Here is a 20,700-nt window from a genome sequence, read left to right on the forward strand (position 1 = left end):
TTTGCATTCTTGCTGGATTATAAGTATTTACAAATTCTTAAATACCTCAAACTTTTGAACGGTTGTGTGGGTGTTTACATATTCATGAACGTAAATGGATAAAAGAAGGGAGCTCACTTTTTGACTTTAGTCTTCTCATTGGTCCATGCCACCTTTGGTGCTTTCTTACTGGCAAAATAATACCTTGCTTTATTAAGAAAATCAACCACGTTCTTCCACTGTCCATTATTGGATGTGAAAACCAAACATAAACAAACTAAAACTGAATGAGTGTGTTGTGAGGAGTGTGAAGGATACTGTTCCTCCAGCAGCATGCTCTCGATGGCCTGTCTGTTCTCGTCGCTGATAGAGCTGTCCTGCGTCCACGGCTGAACACACACAACAACAACAACACATCACATCCACTTTCAGAGTCTCTGTATACATAGTGTAAAAAAAAGTGACAACAGTTTTCATTTTGGGTTGAGCTGGCCCTTTAAAATCCATATTACTGTTACCATTATACTGCTGTTTGTCTTCCAAGCAGACTGTAAGTACTGATCCTGGAGAATCTCAGCACTGCTCAGGTCGCTGTTAAGAGAGCATGCAAATAATAAAAGATGTTGGTCTGAAAGAATGTGTTTACACAGTAACTAATTACTGTTAGTGCTGAACAGATCATGTTATAATGATTTGATACTGAATATAATGAGCGGATAGTGTGTACTAGATAGCAGGTAACTTAAGCTCCAGTTGCATTAAACTCGTTTCCTAGCCGATGTTAAAATAGTGTAGCTGCGTTCATTTAACTAGAGAAGTTCATTTTAATCCTGTCACTCGTTTTTCCATCGCTCCGGTCTCATTTCTGCTCATCTGTGAATTCAGATGTATCAAAACACAAGTAAACAATATTCTCCAAACAGCGGAGATGATGGAATGATCTCGTACCCGACTCTTTCATCACATTCATCTCCCTCGATATCAACAACATCCAGCTCGTCTGCCATGTTTGCGGCGGATGTGAGACTGTGAGCGAGCGTCAGAGAGAGCGAGAGGAGTGTGTTCGTCACAGCGCCGCTCACTGGCAGGAGGACGCTACTGCTGCGCGTTGCGCTAAATACAGCATGTGCATTTTTACTTGAAAATAAGAACCAATTTATATTAGGACGCTTCCAAAATGAGGATGTGTCCTTTTGAGGTTTCAAAGCTAGAGTCCTTCTCAGCATTAAACGCTAAAATGTGACAGTCTAGTAAGTGCACATGTTTCTGCCCCTGCGGTCATTGCATTAAAAATAGAATTATAGTTTGAAAAATACTTTATATTTAATTTATTAATATTTACAGACTTTCTACTTATGCAGCACAGGCAATGACAACCATCAGTGGTCTCCCAGTGGTTTACATTTATGCAACATAGTTTCACATTAAAGTATGAGCTTGATTTATAACAAAAAAAAACATAATGTCTTGGCTTCAACTTCAACAAAAAATAATTCTTCATTTCTTTGTCTTGCATAACATAATGAAATTGAACTGCGTTGATTCATTTTCATCTAATTTATATTTCATGAATCGGAAAAGATTGTGGGTGTTTAAGGGAAGTGAAGGACTTCATCTCTCAGATATGCAGCCTTATAAGAAAGCGTCCTTCCGTCTGAGGAGCACTCATTGTCTGATCACCCTTACGGACGCTCAGACTGTACCTGTAAAGGGTCCTTCATCAAAGATTTAGCTGTTCCATTCCAAATCTCGTCCCTCAGTCTCCAGCGATTTGAAAATATATTATCAGTTGTTGTTTCTCATGCATCACAATACAGGAGGTGTTGGCCTCCTTCTAGCTCCACCAAATTCAGCACAACCCCTCCCGAACACGTGACAGTGTCTATGGTTTTTACTAGGGCTGTCAATCATTAAATTGTTTTTATTTAATTAATTAGACAGTGTGGGATTTATTAATTTAATTAATGAGGAGGATTCTCATTTAATATTCAAACACGGCAAACACATGAGCTTCATCACTGTGTCTGTCACGCGACTCTGTTCCCCTTTCAGGCCTGAACTCATTGTAAAACAAAGGACATTATTAACTGTCTTTACATTTATTTAGAAAGATGAAGCTCGTGATTATGGAAAGAGGCGTTACATTTCCAACGAGTACTTGACTACTTGTGGTGTTTGGCCAATCACTATGCACTGGGTCAGTTGGCCAATCAGAGCAGACTGCGCTTGTCTGAAGGAGGGACTTTGTGGAAATTTTTTTGAGAGGCGGGGCATGGAGGACCTACAATAATGTACAGTATTTGAGAAATAATGTGCTTTTTGAACATTAAAGTATGTCAACATATTCTGTTACAACAAATACACAAAATAATGTTCTTTAAAAAAGCATCATATGACCCCTTTAATATAACAAATTGAAATATTTTCTAACAATGTCTTTATTATCACATCCTTGTGGAATAAAAGCATTTATTTCTTAATTATAAAATAAAAAAAATTAGCCTACCCTGACCCAAAGTTTTGAACGGTAGTGTATATTTTTACAAAATATTTATATTTTGAATATATACTGTTCTTTGAAACTTTTTATTCATTAAAGAATCCTGAAAAAAATATATATTACAGGTTCCAAAAAAATATGAAGCAGCAAAACTGTTTCCCGAAAATGTATATTAAATCAGCATATTAAAATGATTTCTGAAGGACCATTTGACATCGAAGACTGGAGTAAAGCTGCTGAAAATTTAGCTTTGAATCACAGAAATAAATTATATTTTTTAAATATATTAAAATAGAAAACAATTATTTTAAATTCTAATAATATTTCACAATATTATTATTTTTTCTATATCTCTGATCAAATAAATGCAGCCATGATCAGAAGAGAGAAAAAAAAAAAAAACTTTCCACATCTTACTGATCCCAAACTTTTGAACAGCAGTGTATATATTTTACATTTATAGTATATTTTTTTATAGTATATTTACACGTCCTCTTCGGAAACATCTATGAACCTGGACATCTGGGCTGTCCTCCACTTCAAACATCCCAGAGGTGACACGAACCACCCGTGTTTCAGTAATAGTGAAGATGCCAGACATTCTGAAGCATTGATATTTTATTCTGTTTCTCCTCAGACGGTCAGTCTGGTGGCTGAGCCTGTCTCTTACAGGAATGAGAAGTGTTTTCACTAACATCTCTTCTCTCACACATCTACCCACAGCACATACACACCATAATCTAGCACAAACCGGTTAATGTGATGCGTATATGACAATTACACATGATTATGGTGATGCACTCACATGAATATCTAGTGTGTGTGTTTATTTTTCAAGTTACAGTTAGTGTGGCATGGACATCACAAATAGATTGGCATGGCATCAGGGGGACTAGGAGAGCAGGATTCGAGCAGACAGGAACCTGTGCGCTCTGGGCTGTCTTTCTCTCTCTCTCTCTCTCCAGGCAGATCAGCAAGCACTAGTGACATTCACAATAACAACTGCAAAACAGCCACAAGTTACAGGCAACATCAGACAGAGGACGTCACAGGTCAGATGTGTGAGAGATACAGTACACTGGCATGTTTCTGTTTACCTGCTCTGTCTCACTGGTAGAATTTGATCTCGGTGTCCACACAGTCGAAGAACAGATCCCCGAGCTCCTGGCCCTGTATCTCCCCCCTCAGCATGGCCTCGATCTCCTCAAGACATTGAGACTCCAGGTATCTCATAGTCTCCTGTAGAGTGACTCCAGCATCCTGACACACAAACACACACACACACACACACACACACACACACAAACAAACAAAACACAAACACACACAGGGCTATGTGAAAATATTGCAGATTCAGTGTAATTAATTTAATTAATTAATTAAAGCTCAGTGAGAGCAGTTGTGGCATTTTTGGTTATTACAAAAATGATTTCCATTGTTCCCCCTTTTTAGCAAAAATATGAGTTATAATGATGCATTTACACTGAAAGTGAATGAAGCCAATCCAGAACTATTTAAATAAGACTGTTTTAATAGTATAGACACAATACGTAATCGACATATCGACGTTAATATGACTTTAGTGTGAAAAAACTCTTAATGACATTTTCTGTTTTATATCCAGTTATATCCAATGCAATGACAACAACCTGCCATTACTAATAAACATTTTTTTGTTGTTTTTGATTGCTTCCACTGTCCTCATTTGTAAGTCGCTTTGGATAAAAGCGTCTGCTAAATTACTAAAAGTAAATGTAATGTTAATGTAAAACCCTAAAACTCCTTTAAGGTTATTTCATTTGGAATCCACACAATATTTTATAAAACTGTAACCTTAGGCACATATTTCTGCTTTTATAAACCTTTTAAAATAGGCCTTAAATCGCTGAAATTTTAAGTACCCCATTTAAACATTATTTTATTTATTTATTTATTCATTTAAGAAAGTTAGTGATATTTTTTTGTGGAAATTAACATTATGCCACAAATGCTGCTGACTGAGCATAACTTGTTTTAAATTTAACCCAAAATACTTATTTAAACTTCTAAAGCCTGACATATGAAGTAATAGTCTGAAATATTTTCTTATTTTAAAATGAATCATTTTATTGAACCTTTAGACAAAATCAAATGTTTTATAATTTTTTAAGTATGACTGTAAATTAAATCAGGCTTGATAACTGTTTAGCAGACTACTTACATAAAATGCATATTAAAATTAGCTGTTACTTTATATCTCCCCAATAATACATCTCAAGATGAGTAATTATGACATTTAAATGCATACGTTTTATGATCAAAGCTCTGTTGTTTTATTGTGAGAGAAAAACAGTTCAATGCAATACAATTATGATTGACATATGTACAGATAAATGTGCCTCAAAAACCTAATGTATCATATTTGATTCTCACATTTGAACTGAAAACCATGAATGATAATCAAACAAACCCAAGTTGCTTCAGTAAGAGTTCGTCTTCAAATATTGCTAACAATACAAAAAAATTATTCTTATGTTTACCCATAAAACGGACGATTTCAAATCAAAAGGACATATGAATCATGACTTGAAGGTGGACAGGTTTAGAATTATACATACCGTATTTTCCTGACTATAAGTCGGTCTTTTTTTCATAGTTTGGCTGGTCCTGCGACTTATAGTCAGGTGCGACTTATTTATCAAAATTAATTTGACATGAACCGAGAGAAATGAACCAAGAGAAAACATTACCGTCTCCAGCCGCGAGAGGGCGCTCTATGCTGCTCAGTGCTCCTGTAGCATACACTGAGCAGCATAGATCGCCCTCTGGCGGCTTTAGACGGTAATGTTTTCTCTTGGTTCTAAATAAATGCGACTTATAGTCCAGTGCGACTTATATTTGTTTTTTTCCTCATCATGACATATTTTTGGACTGATGCGACTTATACTCAGGTGCGACTTATAGTCCGAAAAATACGTTATGTAAATATGTGGTAGATTGTGTACAATAGGTTTTGTTTATATTGATAATTTAGAGTTCTTAGAAATGTGTGTATCAGATATGATACAGTAGGCTTTGTAGGCTTCATGTTCAGAAATCTTAAAATAAATAAATAAAGTCAGTCTGTATTTTGGCAGACTCACAGGACTGGTCAGTGCCGTCTGGTGGGCTCTGTACAGCTGGTGTTTGCGGTCCACCTGATGCTGGAATCGAGGCTGTGTCCTGACTGGATCGTCTGGGCCGTACTGAGGAGACATCACCATGCTGACGGGCCTCACGTGTTCAGAGAAGATAAAAGGCTTGAATACAGACCTACAAGAGAAGAGTCAAAGTGTGAAGAGTTGACCCTGACAATGCAGGCATGAGCTGATCTTTCAGGGTCGCACCTGGAGGGGTCGGGTGTGGCGGTGAAGAAGTGAACGCAGGGCACGTCTGAGTTGAGCGGGAGGATGGACACCATGCTGCCTGTAGTACAGAAGCCCTCCGAATCCATACAGATCCCACTGGCCTTGTCCCTCAGGATGCTCATCATCACCTCGGCCGTCACCGAGCCTGTGCAGAGCCAAGTCAGGAGAGGAGGAAAACACGTGTGGCAGGTGGGGCTTTGTTTTAAGGCACATGCCACAGATTACCGTTTAAAAGTTTGGGGTCAGCGAGATTTTATGTTATTGATCCAAGTATCTTATGCTTATCAAGATTGCATTTATTTGAAATAATATTATAGAATGAAAAGATAAAATGCTATATAACAAAATACAGCATGTTTTCTATTTTAATTATGTTTTCTATTTTAATATATGTTAAAATGTCATTTACTCCTGTGACGACAACGCTGAATATTCAGCATTATTAGTCTTCAGTGTCACGTGATCCTTCTAATCATTCTAATGTGCTGCACAAGAATCATTTGTTGTGATTCAGTTGTTGTGCTGCTTAGTATTTTTGTGAAAAAAGGATTCATTAATGTATACAAAGTTTAAAAGAGCTGAATTTATTTGAGAAAATGTTTTTTTTAACAGTTTACATTTATTTACTGTTTAAATGTATCAATTTAATCCACCCTTGATGAATAAAAAGTATTTTTTTTTCTTCCTGACCCCATACTTTTAAAAAGTAGAGTTAGATGATGACAAATGAACCTGTAAAACCAGCAGGTCAGAGTAACATCTGTAATTGTGCAATTATGTATTTAAGAAAAATAACACGAAAAAGGCACGCATTGTATACCACAAAATTAAAGTAACATAAAATATTCTGTTAATTTTAATAACAAGACAACATTAAATAAGTTATAAATTAATGTACTGCTACTACTACTAATAATAATCATAACAATCATTATGTATTAATAGTTGGGAGCAGGATACAAAAAAAGATTAAAAAAAAAACTACACCACACCACAATCAAGTAATGTATTTGGAGCTATTGATAAAACAAAACAAATGCTACTGTATCTCAAATAGTACTACTGGCATTGCAATTTATGTCACATGATTCCTTATAAGCACTGCATAATTACATAAACCATATTCAATAAAGTACACAGTATTATTATTATTATTATAGTCAATTATTAGAAACCAAAAAGACAAATTATTATAATCATAATATCATAATAAAGTCACAAATTTAGTCGTACACGCTTTTACTAATAATTGCTAACAAATACAGTAAATAAAATAAATGTAAATGCTGTTTCTAAACAGTAGATGGCAGTATTAAACATATTTTAATGGATACACTCTTCAAAAATAACAAAACAACTCTGGAAAGCAAGAGTAATGATAACACTCAACTTCAAATACACATTTTCCGAAACCTGACCATAACATTCAAGTTCCTTGCTGTAAACACAACGCACTCCTCGGTTCTGATGGCAGAGAAACGCAGACGTACCGTTGTGCTGCTGGAGCAGGGCTGTGCCGCCCATGTACCGCCGCTTGGCCATCTCCATCCTGGCGGGGGGGTTGTCAGGGCTGAAGACGGCAGAGAAGCTGAAGTCCCCCTCTCCGCTCCACCAGCCCTGAGCCAGAGCCACAGCACGCAGCGCCGGATGCTCCGCAGAGATCTCGGAGCCGATCGTCAGCTGGTTAGAGATGTTCTTCACTCCCTCTGACAAAATAAATAACCTCAGGTTGATTTTTAGAGATGGATTTTTTTTTTTAATTACATAACACATTTGTTATCCCTCTCTATATATAAACATGTTTATCATATATAATATTATTTAAGCTGATATTCTTTGATTTTGGATCTTTTCCGACGGATCCTGAGAGACAGGACCTGTATAAAAAAAATAAACTTCTGCATTCACCGCTGCCCATGAATCATCTTTCCTCACCGGTGACTTTCTGTGCTGCCCACAGTTTCCCAGCAGTCTCTAGGACCCAGGCTTCCTGTCGGTCCACTAGTAAGAAGGTGTTGTGGTAACTGAAGGGTTCGGGGGTCTCCCTGCAGGCTCCGCCCTGACCGTGCTGCTCCAGCAGACCTGTGATCACATTCAGAGCGGCCCACGCGCTGTCCCCGCGCTCCAGACCCAGCCTCGACACACACACACACAACACACATCAGCTGCTCAATACTAAGACTCGAAAACAGGAAGAATAAGACGTCTGCGTTATTTGAGCTCACCGAACCAGGTCCATTCCCAGCAGAGCTTCTTCTGGATCCACAGGCTCCTTGGTCCAGACGGCCTCATTCCCAATACACACCCCTCGTTCATTAGCCCCCATCTCGGCCCCCCAGAGCCAAGCGGGTCTGCTCAGCACCACCGCATGAGTGTGCTCCGCTTGAGGAATGGTAATGTATGTGCACTACAAGGAAAAGAAAAGCATCTATGGTTTGGCCACAACTCCAGATTTTTGTTCGACAACCATATAAGTGGAAAAAACGGAGAAGATATGAATTTAAGAAAGTAGGTATTCTATTATGCATTTCATGAAATGTAATGAAAAGGTCGGTTCACCTCCACTGTAGATCCGGGAGTGTGTGAGGATGAAGGGTAAAACACCACCTCCTGCACCTCATCTCTCGGCCGGTCAGAGTTCTTACCAAATATCACATAATTCTCTTTTGAACCCGGGGGCAGAGATACAAAACAGTCACATGACAGAGGCGGTTCAGCCATCCTATACCAAATCAATACATGAGGATCAATGCTGTGGATCACACTCAGATGACAATAACATACCCACGAGCAATAGAAAGATTAGCAGTATGGAAAAATGACTGATAAAATATTAAAGTTACAAAAAAAAAATCACTTGGAACACATTATTTAAATGTTCCATTCAAATATTATATTAATTTTAATTTGGAAATACTCCAAATAGTACATTGAAATATTCCAAATATCGATTACATTTAAAAATTTTCAACACAAAACAGAACAAACCGTTGCAGGAGCACAGACAGAATTTATTTTAAGCGTTAAAAACAATTGTGAATACTGCGCATTTAAAAACTCGGAAAATATGTTGTTTGTTTTGGGCGTCCACTCGCTTAATATTTACACTCTTTCCTGTGAGGAAGCACGGATGAGCGTGTCACACTGACAGGAGTGCTGAGGATTACTGTAGTGTCGAGTCTCGCGCTTATCTCCTGACCTCCATAACACACTCTTCACATGCACAGCACTATCAAAGCTGCTTTAAAAACAGTGCTAAGAGCTGGATGCAGTGTTTTAGAAGAGATTATTTTATTAGCTCATAGTCTGTTGATGGCCTGTGTGTCTGATAACGGATCATCAATATAGATATAAACCCCATGCATCAAAATGACCGCGTGACATCCACGTGCATGCCTCATTTGGCTTTTATTAGTGCTACTCTAACGGTTTAGCACAGGTTCGAGTGTATTTGAGGAAGTTATTATTACCTTAATAAGCTCCAGATCGGTCAGCGAGCCTGTGAGAGGCAGGGCTGAGACGGATCAACCTGCTGCGGCACACACTTCAAAATAAAAGTCACCTGCACATGATCTGTAGACAGAGAAGGATCAACCCTTCTGACACTTCAAAATAAAAGTCCCGAGGACTCCGCTGAACCGATGTCATTTATATATTAACCACAAATATTGCTACAGCAAAGTGTTTTGACACAGTATTTGAAGAAAACACTATAAATGTATATATATATATATATATATATATATATATATATATATATATATATATATATATATATATATATATATATATATATAAATTCATTCACAAACTGGTCAAGCTGGGGCTCAACACTTCGCTGTGCAACTGGCTGTTGGACTTTCTGACTAGAAGACCTCAGGCAGTACGGGTCGGCAGCAACACATCCAGCACCATCACACTGAACACTGGGGCCCCCCAAGGATGTGTGCTGAGCCCCCTCCTCTTCACTCTGCTGACCCACGACTGCACACCGTCACACAACTCAAACCTCTTCATTAAGTTTGCAGATGAAACGACTGTGGTGGGTCTCATTAGCAACAAGGATGAGACAAACTACAGGAGCAAGGTGAGCAGCCTGGCCAGGGGGGGGGCAGTGACAACAATCTCTCTCTGAACGTGGAGAAGATGAAGGAGATTGTTGTAGACTTCAAGAGAGCACACACTCAGCACATTCCTCTGACCATCAACGGTGCGACTGTGGAGAGAGTGAGCAGCACCAAGTTCCTGGGTGTGCACATCACAGAGGACCTCCCCTGGACTGAAAACACCGCAGCACTGGCCAAGAAATCACAACAGCGTCTCTACTTCCTCCGCAAACCGAGGAGAGCCAAAGCCCCACCGCCCATCATGTACACCTTCTACAGAGGCACCATCGAGAGCATCCTGACTAGCTGCATCACTGTGTGGTATGGCGCCTGCAACGTGTCCTGCCGAAAGACTCTGCAACGCAAAGTGAGACCAACTGGGAAGATCATTGGTGTCTCTTCTCCCCTCCCTCCAGGACATTTATGGAACCCGTCTCACCCGCAAAGCCCTCTGCATCACAGGTGGTCCCTCCCACCCATCACACAGCTTCTTCAGTCTGCTGCCATCAGGGAGGAGACTGTGGAGTCTCCTGGCCAGGACCAGCAGACTGAAGGACAGCTTCATCCATCAGGAAGCTGAACTCACTTCCGAACTTGCACAACTTACTGCATTCTGGCTTTGTTTTCCCATTAGACACCACAGATACTGCACGGTCTGCCTTGGTCTCTCCGCGTTTCAGGGAGCTAATCCAATTGTAATAACAGGGGTTATTCCTTCAAAAGTTAGCTGGCTTCGGTAAAGTTATATAATTCATCAAAGCATTCTGTACAGAACGCACCGTTTCATTTGTTTACACATTCGAGGAAGACTTTATGACCAAGCGGAATCCTCTGCAGCCTGGTCGTTCCTGGTTCACGGTGAGCGGTAAATTTCTTTACCGTCCGCATTTTGATTTTGGAAGATCATTTTGGGTGAATGCAAACAATGTGATTATCATGAGCACAACATCCAGCTAGGCAATAAAACATGCAATCTACCTAAGGGATGACTTCTTTCACTATTTCACAGGCCAGTGGTTTGTGTGTAATATGTGTGACATTTTTTTTATGACATTAAAATTTCTTTAAGAATAATTTCACATAAATATGTAAAGCAAACAAATTAAATATATTATTTTTTATTTTAATTTTTTTTTCAGAGAATTGTATATACCTTTTATATACTTAAATATACAGACATGGACTTGGTACAGTACAAATATTTTGAGCATACCTTATTCTGTCCCTTATTTTCCTATATAGAATCACAATTATCCCTTGTTTTCCTTTATAACATCCCTAGTTATATTGTTAGGAAAAGTTTAAATTGTGTGAATTTTAACGAATTGGTCTGTAATTAATTGCTTTTTAAATAAAATGAGCAAAACTCTTTGTGGTGAAAGGAGCATTGCGATATGATCTTGAAGCTTACTACGGAATAATGTTATAATACGGAATAATAATTGCAATAGTGTTTTAGTTGTGTAAGGACATCCAAAGGCAGAGTGCAGTATCTGCATTTAAGTGGTCAAAGGTCACATCAATGTTCATAGTTTTTATTTAAAAAGAAATTCATCCTAAAAAAGGATTTAAATTAATGCATTGCCACTAATCTGCCCACAAAATGTTTGACTGGCTGAAAACTTTAAAGGCAGTTTTCTCAGTTTCAGTATTTGCTAGTTACTGCACTTTGCATGGCAGCTCTGTGGATTATGTGCGTGTACGTACATATATATATATGGATTAAATTATTGCATTTTGTTCACATAATGGCAGTAATATTTTTTTCACACTCCAATTTATATTTTCTTCTTTATAAATTTTTACTTAATTAATGAACCTACCACTTATATAAGATACATTTGGACAGTCATTCAGTTATTGTGTAATTGCACATAGGAGGCTATGACTGCTTAGAGAATTGACAGATTTTTAGGAGTCATTTAACCTTGTATTACTATGTTTTTGTTTTTAAATGCATTCAAATGCAAAAACTCATGTAATTTATAGTGTAATCCACATATAATCCACATGTAATCAATATAATCCACATGCTAAACTGCCTGCTTTCAGTTTTAAAGATACTTCTAAGAAACTTTGGATAAAAATATGTGCTGCAACTTAAGACTTTATAATGACTTATATATGACTTCACAATCAGAAAACCACATTTATTACACAAGGAGTGTCACTGTACCACAATGTTACGTCTATAAGGAGTATAGATGCTTTCATTAGTGTTTTAATACTATAGTACTATAGTGTGACGGACTAACAGTAATACAACAAAACACACTGAATAAAGACAACAAAATGTTTATTTATAAATTCACAGTTTCTAATGGCACTACAATGCTGTAGTTACAACTGAAAAAAAAGAAAAGAAAATCAAATACTGTGCAGTTCGTCCTCACAGATTATGAGATTTCATTTGGGCGCCACCTAGCGGACGTTTAAATAAATCAAGCATTAGACACTAGAGGGCGCCGTTTCTAAAGGAAGCCTGCAGCGAAAAGCACTTGTACTAGGTGTGGTGTAGAAAAACAAAGGCATGTGTGGAGTTCTCCAAAGTGCACTCAGCGGTCTCTACTCTTATCCACTGGGGTACCGGAAATTATGTTCAACACACACACTGCATGAAAAAAAACATCCAGACATAAAGAAATTCCCCAAGCATATATCAATTTCCATTCAAAAAGGAGAAAACGTTTTAAAGTGAAACATATATCATGGAAATCACACAGAGATGGTCCATCGCACGCCATCCCAATCTTTCCCTTTTATTGAAATAGTGTTGTTGATTCACATTCTCTAAACCCCAGAGTTTGATAAAAGGTCAATGATGGGATCATCTGCATGAAAAAACACTTACAATCTTACACAACACACAGAACACACAAGACCCCGCACAGCTGGGATGCCAAATGGTCTATTAGGTGCATTAAAAATAACTAAGAAAGCAGCAAACACACATACATAAGTGTGTTAATAGGGACACGGAGTGTGTGACTATAGAAGATGCTGGACACACACACAGATAAACTTTACACGTACATGACAGGTAGGACAAACCACACGGTTGCTTTGCTGGACTCATGCATAATATTTGCACAACAACGAGAGCTCGGCCATTTTTACGATTTCCCCCCGAATCCAGTAACTCAAAGCTCATCCGAACAGATCCAGCCGAGGACAAGCCACAAGGGTCAAACAGAAGCTGAGCCAATCAGATGCACAACATCGCCATGATCACGGGTTTATCTGATGCTTCATTTGATATTGAAATCTGATTTGAAGGCAAAATAATTGAATAAATCAAACATCTAATATAAAAATCAGAATCCAGCTATCTCAAATTACAAAAAAAAGGTTGGGTGCGCAGACTTTAGAGAACAGAAAGACGCTGTCTGTACCATTCGTGTGTATCTGTAATAAATCTTAAACATGGAGGATGGAGGGGCTACTGTATCTCATGTCACATGACCACAATCTCATAGAGCCAGGGTCACATTTAAATAAATAAATACATAAATAATTACCACTAAAATGTCCCCTACAACGTCCCTGTGTACATATAAAGTGAATAAAAATGTAAAAAATTAATATCTGCATGCGTCTTTTTTTATGACGGCTACACTGAACATGAAGAAAATGAGCTGTAAACATGCTTGAAAAAGCTGGAGACTGAGCATAAGACACTGTTGGGTGTGTCACAATCTGTACATGTTCATGTATGAATAGCCTCGACTCGTTGGTCTAACTAGATCCTGATTTAAATAGGAGAGAAAAAGGCTTTAATTTAGCCCTAAAAGAGGAAATGAAGACAGAATCAACATGAACTGGATCTGTTCATCATTCAGCTCTGTTCACTGGATTGAAGCCTTGTGCTATGTGACATCACTGGTCCCACAAACCAACCACAAACAATGACACACTCACATGTACACGATTTATACTTCCATCGAGGAAGGAAAAGAGAGAGCGAGAGCATTAAAGGGACAGTGAAAGAGGGTCGTGTTAGTGTAAAGAAACACGTTGAATGTGTTTGCCGGAATTGAAATCAGACAGTTCACACGTTCCCCGTCTAAACTCCTGGTCACGGTGACGCAGAGCCACATTTGCATGAGCCGTATGAATGTTCAGAAAACATCAAATCAAGTCTCATTCATACTTGTGAATGTTTAGCAGTCAGAACCTTCCCAGAAGAATAAAAAAAGTTAAAGGGAATAACAAAAAACGATCCTGAATGGATAAAAAAAAGGCACATAACCAAAGTTAAGAGAACCAGGATGAAGTGAAGGCGGCGTCCGGATCAGCGCTCACAATAAAATCTCAAAACAGTGTTGAGATTGAACAAGAAAAGGAAAGATGGTGGCATAAGAACTCAAACTCGTCCCGTTACAGCTGTCCTTCCGAAAGTGGCCACGGCCAGATCTGCCTTCCCCTTCATGAGTTCCTCCAGCGTGGGCATGACCGTCACAGGAAGTGATGCATGCAGTATCTCCCCCACACGCAGGGCCTCCTGCTGCTCAGCGTTCCTAGACTTGCGTCGTTTCAGTGACCTCTTCTCAGTCTTGTTCCTGGCTGGAGGGAAGGGCGCTGGGGGCTCGCCGTTGCACAGGTTTGGGTCGTGTCCGTTCATGGAGGGGGCGCTGCTGAACGACTCCTCAGACAGTGTAGAAGCAGAGCTTTCGGAGCTGCCCTCTGACACACAGTCCCTGGACGAGCAGGTGGACACACAGCCGTTGCACGATGATGGCAGGAATTGAAAAGATGATGATTCACCATTGCATCTGGGCTCAACATTAACAACCGTCGCTGGGGGGACGGAGGCCTGGAACGTCTCCACTCGCTCCCCTCCTTTTGTCTTGCAGCGTTTCTTCTGAAAGACACAAACAGGCAGAGATGATTTAAAGTCTGATGCATTCAGAGAGGTATTTAAACATCTAAAGCCACTGTAACCGTCTTTGTGCTGAGTGAGTGAAAAATAATATCTAGACGCAAACACTTCATCAGACACTAAGAAAAGAAAAACAAATCAAGATAGTACAACAATTCAATCACTTTGATCATGTGATGGTACACGAGGGCAGAGAACACAAGGAATCATTTGTGGAGAAATTGAGGCCTGTTCACACCAACACAAATGTTCAGAGCAATAAACATCTTTATTTGAATGAACATCTGTTAACGTGTCTGTTCATACTGAAATGAAAACTTGCATGCAGTTATTGCAAGGAATTTTTTTTTTTTTTTTAGGTATTTTAAATCTCTTTCCTATCTCATTCCTATCCTGGTCACATTCCCAGAGATTATTGGGCAAGCAACAGTGAACAACTTTGTTATTGTTAACTGAAACTAAATAATTAATAAAAATGTAAATTTAAAAAAAGCAAATTTTTGTTATATAAAAAAATTAACTTCAACTTGCTTTGACAAGTAATTGAAATAAAAAAGTGTAAGTACTAAAATAACTCAGATGAATTAAAACTAATAAATAAAATGCTATATATATTTTTTTTTAAACTAATAAAAATTATTGTTCAAAATTAAATTTTAATGAAGTAATTAAAATAAAGTAGAAACAAGACCAATTGTTTCAGACCAATCCTTTTGTTAGTTGAAGATCAGTATTGGCCTGAACAGGCCTTAACTCTTAGATCTGCCAGACCAACCACAAGCAGAGCTCACGGTTATGCTTTGGGGAACTAGTTAAACCTTGACTGAACCCAAACAGCGCTGGGAACAACTCTTACAAAGCGGCTCGGTTTAATGAATTGGTCACAAAGACACAAATCAGATTAAACTCCTGCATTATGGGTTTGAATCAGTTTAATAACTTATTAAATCAGATTGGTTACTAAGTGACTTACTTTTCACCATTAAAACGCATTAAACTAGAAACGATCTATGACTATGTTTTGTACTTCAGCTTCATGACAATTTAATCAGAGCAATTACTTACTGGAATTTAAAGAAACACAATAAAATTGAAGTTTATCTAAATAATTATGACATTAATATAATATCAAAAACAGTCATAGTTTCCTTTTTTGTTTTTAGTGTAGCGTTGAGAACAATCAGACTGGTTAAATGGACTCTGAATCCTCGGTCAGCAGAGAAACGGTTAACTTCAGACAGACTGACTAGAAAGAGCTGTTCCAAAACACTCACTGCTCTTCACACTGACTAAAGCTTTTCTAATAAAACTGTTATGGAATTAATATGCTTTTTACACATTCGTAATCTAACTATAAAAGTAGAGAAAACTAAGACAAGAGCTGCTAAACGAGCAGTGAGAGCTTTTGAAACCCTGCTTCAGTCCCACTACTGTCATGAACACACAGCGGCCGAAACGAACGCCATACCTTTTTCCCTGGAGAAAACCTTAGAGGTTCTACAATGTACAAGTCATCAGGACCTACTAAAGAGGGGAGAGAGGGGGCAGGTTAACGGAATGGTATGGCAAACAATAACACAAGCATGACAGCACTTGCAAGTAGTAGCACAAGCTATAAACAGCCACTTCCAAGTATTTTCCTGCTGTTCAAACTGCTGTTCAGTTGTAATCCGCTCTGACGTCCTATTTCTCTCTCGTTTCTTCGCCAACAAAGTGTCGGCATGTGGTAACCTAGGCTGCAGCATCAATTGTTTGCATAGTGATGTCATTTGGAAGTTTTGATTTGCTTATCTGTATATGCAACACTGCAATCCGTTAAATGTACCACTTTTTTTCCACTGTTACTACTTGCAAATGCTCAACATGTGCCAGCCAAAAGCATCATGTGCTAAAAATATCCAAGCTCTGCCTTATGAACACAAACCACTGATGAGCTCTCACACACACACACACAAACACAAACACACACACAACACACACACACACACACACACACACACACACACACACACACACACACACACACAATGCTGCAGCAAAATGTGAGAGGAAAAGAAAATGGCAGGAAATAAATGGAACAAGAAGAACAGGAAGGATCCGGCGTTTAAAATAGTGAAGACGATTCATATCTAGCAAAGTTTTTCATATTAGTTTCTCATCTGAAAAGTCCTTACATATTAGAGCTGTCATTTCATTACAGATTTTAATTGATTCAATTACATAATGAAACTGCACTTAAAAATAAGGAATTGTGAATTTATTCTTTAATGTATAGACTCTTTTCAGTCTCATTGATTGTCTGAAAAGTGATTAATTTACTGTGAGAATCCGTACACTGATTTCACCAATTTGCTAACTTTGTTTTATTAATAAACTGCACTAAATTAACACTTTTAATTGAGTTCTTGGCTTGTAAAAGTAAACTTTTTTTTACTTAAAGGGACATATCTGATCAGCAGACTCTGGTGGTGCCAAACATGAGGCAAGACTGTGTTAACATGTAATTACAAAGCACACTGTGCTCCAGTACAGGTCACATTGAAACTGAATGATCGCCAGACACTTTACTTGTGACAGCTGGACTCTAAACCAGTGTAAGCTGTAAAGTGATCTGTGTAGTATTTAATACAAAAGATGTGATTCTTCTGAGAGCAGCAGCCATATGAGAGCACACAACATAAGCCGCATGTTAAGTGGGAAGCTGTGAGAAATGAATATTTGAGTCTGGCTGAAAAAGACACGGGATGTTGAGAACCAAAGCAGAGTAAACGATGTGAATTACATGAGAGAAGGGGAGGAGTTAGAGAAAAAGAGAGAACGACAGAGGGCTCTCCTCTGTGTCGAAGTTGACTCTTACCTTCTGATGTGGGCAGCTGAAATGACTTTGAACGGACGAGAGGGCAAGACACTCTCCGTTTCAGACTCATATCATCGTAAGAGGAAAAACACCTGAGAATGAGAAACAGAGACATTATTCATAAATATATTATACCAAATATAGATGTGAATGTTTGGCCAATGCATTGCAAGAATGCAGGGTTCTTCTATACATAATGTGCATTAACCATCAAAGGTGAAACAGTAATATTGTGAAATATTAATACAACACAATTTTCTTTTTGGAGCTATTTTAAAAAGAAATGTATTCTTGTGTGGCAAAGTCTTCAGTGTCACATGATCGTTCAGAAATCATTCTAATATGCTGATTTACTGCTGATAAAACGTTTTATTATTAACAATGTTGAAAAAGGTTGTGCTGTAGAACTTTTGTGGATACCTTTTTTTACATAATTCCTGATTGAGGAATAGAAAGTTCAAAATACCAATAATTATTTGAAATAAAAACATTTTGTATCATTTCTTGAATGGTATTGTATGCAGTTATGTTATTGTCACAAAGGGTTAACATCAAACCTCTGTACTATTAAACTGGATGTATGGTGCCAGCTATAAGCTTGTCAACAGTTTACATAACTTCAACTAGCTTGCACTGCAACTGTTGCTTTGCTCGTTAAAAAGACTCATAAATCAGTCTTAAACCCATGTATTTTCGGTTTGAGTTCACTCTTTCATGCTGTTGTGCTGTCATAACAGTAGTTGACATGACAGAAACTGACTACAGGGCCTCTAGTGATCTCCTTGCTGCAACCCTGAGAATGCATTGTGTTCCTGTATTGAATACTGCATTGCATTCCGATACATTTGCTGTGTGTTATACCTCTTAGGGCTGGGGTAGTGGTTGCTCATGGGAATGCTTGAGCTGGTGTTGTGAGTGGGTGAGCTCCTGCAGCACTGCATACAGAGCAGCAGACCCAGCATCAGACACAGAATCAGAGACAGCACCAGGTAACTCTGTCTGTCAGACACCTACAACACACAGTAAACAATAGGCTTTAAATATTGATATAGATTACTGGGTGGGCCAAGCATTAGACGGGTCAGGAATGAGGTAAGAAACATGTGTTTGTAGACCTCTCTCTGTAGCTGAGCAACAGTGGCAGACAGGTTCAGCATGAGCTTGGTGGCATTCTCCAGCTGGCTCTGTAACATCTGTATAGACTCTGTCTGTTTCTGGTCCTAAACACACACACACACACACACACACGCAAACAGTTATCCACGTTATCGGTGTTAGCCAGAAGGTGTCTAAGAACATTTTATTTTTAACCAGAACTTTAATCAAATTTATTGTCTTTTTTTGGATAAACTATAGATAAAAGAAATATAATACAAATCTGTTTTTACTGTATTTTTGAATCTTGGTGAGCATAACTTCTTTAAAGAAAAAAAAAACTGACCCCAACATTTTGTATGTTGCCAAACACATTGCAGTTGCCATTGTCAAAGTTTATAAAAAGCCCCAGCTCAAATAACTAATGTTTCGTGTGACTGATAACAACCTGCTCTTCTGCGATTCTGGAGGTGTTCTGCAGTTTGATGATGGTCTTGTTGAAAGCCCGTTGCATCTCCTCCATCTGTTTACGATACCTGTGCAACAGCAGAATGGATCAATCAAACAATGTGGCCCGCTAAGACCATTTTAGCTTTGGTAGCGTGTATTTGTACCTCTGGCTGAGCTCCTCCAGGTATCTGCTGCTGAGGGACATGTTCATTTCTAGTGCTTTAATTCTGTTATTCAATCTCATGAACACTGATTCCTTCTGGTTGGATCCGTGCACCTGATTCCCGTTGCCGTTTCCATTCCCGTGGCCCATTTCCGCCGAATGCTGCTGCTCTGCGTAAAACTCTCCGGCGGTGCGGTGTGGGAGCAGAATGTCATCTACAGTCTCCTCTTGCTGAGACAGAGGGGCTTCAGAAAGCTCTGGTTGGGTGGCCACAGCACTGTGGTGAGGATCTTCAAGCCCTGCGGTCCTGCCGTTATCCGAGGCCTCTGGAAGCGAGACGGGGAGTTCAGTAGGAGGTGGGATATCAGCGGGGCGAGTGTGGGTGGGCAACGGCTGAACCGTCGGCTCTTTGGTGGGGACGGGGAGCTCCTGTTTGGGAGGGTCCGTCTCTGGGCTGTGGGGTTCAGTGGTGGTGGAGGAGAGGGGAGAGGAGGCAGCACTGGGAGAGAGAAGGCTGCTGGTGCTGCTGACGGGCGTAAGGGTTTCTGGGATGTCTACCAGGTACTGCGGACGCTGGTCCATGGGTTCTCCTGTGGGTAGAGACTCTGGGATGTTTTGGGTGGGGGTGTCTGAGAGGCTGTGTGGGGGAAGGGTTGAGGTACGACTGGGCTCTAACAGGATAGTTTCAGGTGGGAGCTCCTGCTCGCTCACCGCAGACTCCCCACTGGAGGACTGAGGGGGAGAAGCCACTGTTTCAGTAGGGGAAATCCTCTCGGCTTGTGCTTGAGAGGGCCGCTCTGTTTCTGGAAGTTTCTCAGAGGGTGCAGAGGGCTCTTGGGTTGGGGTGGTGTCAGGGAGGGACTGCTGAGGGGTGGTTTGAGAGTCCGTTTCGGTGTGTGTGTGCTGTGCTTTGTGGTGGCAGTCTCTACGCTGACGCTGTAGTGCTAAAGCTGCCGAACAGTAGCAATAGAAGTGTTCGTGCAAAGACGCCAAACAGGACAAAGTCGAGAGGTGGCCGCAGTACGTGGCGCTCTCCTTCTCCCAAATCTCCTCTAGTCTCTTCTCCACCTCTCGCTCCTCCTCCAGCAAGGTCACCGTCGGCTGGGTGGCCTCTTCTTCCTCCTCAATGAGGATGACAATACGGTTTTCCTCAGGGGGAGGTTCTGAAGGAGCCTCGGGAACAGGAACCTCTAAGTCCTCCTTCACTAGAGTGGGATCCAGCTCAAGTAAATCCAGCCTGGTGATATGAAGACCAAGAATGTTAGTGCACAAACCTCTCATTTCA

General features: G+C 39.5%; 4 protein-coding genes across 8 annotated transcripts in view; all 4 read right to left on the reverse strand.

The window, feature by feature from the left end:
* oma1 (OMA1 zinc metallopeptidase) overlaps positions 1-86 on the reverse strand; it is a 13,506-nt gene extending 13,420 nt beyond the window's left edge. The window contains exon 1 of the mRNA XM_059497855.1: positions 79-86. Coding sequence (XP_059353838.1) covers positions 79-86 — 8 coding nt within the window. The remainder of the gene's footprint in view (positions 1-78) is intronic.
* Positions 24-1,609, reverse strand: LOC132091916 (histone H2A deubiquitinase MYSM1-like). The gene is made up of 4 exons (XM_059497998.1): positions 928-1,609; positions 498-570; positions 298-368; positions 24-183 (listed from the first exon to the last, which is right to left on the reverse strand). The coding sequence occupies exons 1-4, from the start codon at positions 1,203-1,205 to the stop codon at positions 114-116; spliced, it is 492 nt and encodes a 163-aa protein (XP_059353981.1). The 5' UTR covers positions 1,206-1,609; the 3' UTR covers positions 24-113.
* Positions 1,610-3,079: 1,470 nt separating this feature from the next.
* Positions 3,080-9,460, reverse strand: LOC132092630 (secernin-2-like). Of its 2 annotated transcripts, none has more exons than XM_059498947.1 (9): positions 9,336-9,460; positions 8,425-8,587; positions 8,091-8,272; positions 7,801-8,000; positions 7,356-7,571; positions 5,845-6,010; positions 5,602-5,770; positions 3,577-3,739; positions 3,080-3,459 (listed from the first exon to the last, which is right to left on the reverse strand). In XM_059498947.1, the coding sequence occupies exons 2-8, from the start codon at positions 8,584-8,586 to the stop codon at positions 3,587-3,589; spliced, it is 1,248 nt and encodes a 415-aa protein (XP_059354930.1). In that variant the 5' UTR covers position 8,587; positions 9,336-9,460; the 3' UTR covers positions 3,080-3,459; positions 3,577-3,586. The 2 variants fall into 2 exon arrangements, with proteins under 2 accessions (XP_059354930.1, XP_059354929.1); XM_059498946.1 differs by having other exon boundaries at positions 3,080-3,481.
* A 4,437-nt stretch (positions 9,461-13,897) lies between these two features.
* LOC132092632 (SUN domain-containing ossification factor-like) overlaps positions 13,898-20,700 on the reverse strand; it is a 53,400-nt gene continuing 46,597 nt past the window's right edge. For 3 of the 4 annotated variants that reach the window (XM_059498949.1, XM_059498948.1, XM_059498950.1), the window contains 7 exons: positions 19,417-20,652; positions 19,251-19,338; positions 18,823-18,927; positions 18,569-18,717; positions 17,708-17,799; positions 16,319-16,374; positions 13,898-14,832 (listed from right to left, as the gene is read on the reverse strand). In XM_059498949.1, coding sequence (XP_059354932.1) covers positions 14,335-14,832; positions 16,319-16,374; positions 17,708-17,799; positions 18,569-18,717; positions 18,823-18,927; positions 19,251-19,338; positions 19,417-20,652 — 2,224 coding nt within the window. In that variant the 3' untranslated portion in view covers positions 13,898-14,334. The remainder of the gene's footprint in view (positions 14,833-16,318; positions 16,375-17,707; positions 17,800-18,568; positions 18,718-18,822; positions 18,928-19,250; positions 19,339-19,416; positions 20,653-20,700) is intronic. The other variant, XM_059498951.1, reaches the window with a different exon arrangement.

This window comes from Carassius carassius, chromosome 18 (assembly GCF_963082965.1).
Source record: "Carassius carassius chromosome 18, fCarCar2.1, whole genome shotgun sequence".
NCBI lineage: Eukaryota > Metazoa > Chordata > Actinopteri > Cypriniformes > Cyprinidae > Carassius > Carassius carassius.

Excerpts from the sequence above, each read along its gene's own strand:
- LOC132091916 (XM_059497998.1), bottom strand. The coding sequence starts at position 1,205 with ATGCTGAGAAGGACTCTAGCTTTGAAACCTCAAAAGGACACATCCTCA. Across the intron at positions 369-497 it reads AGACAAACAGCAGTATAATG|CCGTGGACGCAGGACAGCTC; the intron begins GTAACAGTAATA and ends GTGTGTGTTCAG. Across the intron at positions 184-297 it reads AGCATGCTGCTGGAGGAACA|GTATTATTTTGCCAGTAAGA; the intron begins GTATCCTTCACA and ends TAATAAAGCAAG.
- LOC132092630 (XM_059498947.1), bottom strand. The coding sequence starts at position 8,586 with ATGGCTGAACCGCCTCTGTCATGTGACTGTTTTGTATCTCTGCCCCCG. Across the intron at positions 6,011-7,355 it reads CCTGCTCCAGCAGCACAACG|GCTCGGTGACGGCCGAGGTG; the intron begins GTACGTCTGCGT and ends GGCTCTGCACAG. Across the intron at positions 3,740-5,601 it reads AGACGGCACTGACCAGTCCT|GATGCTGGAGTCACTCTACA; the intron begins GTGAGTCTGCCA and ends TTTGTGTGTCAG.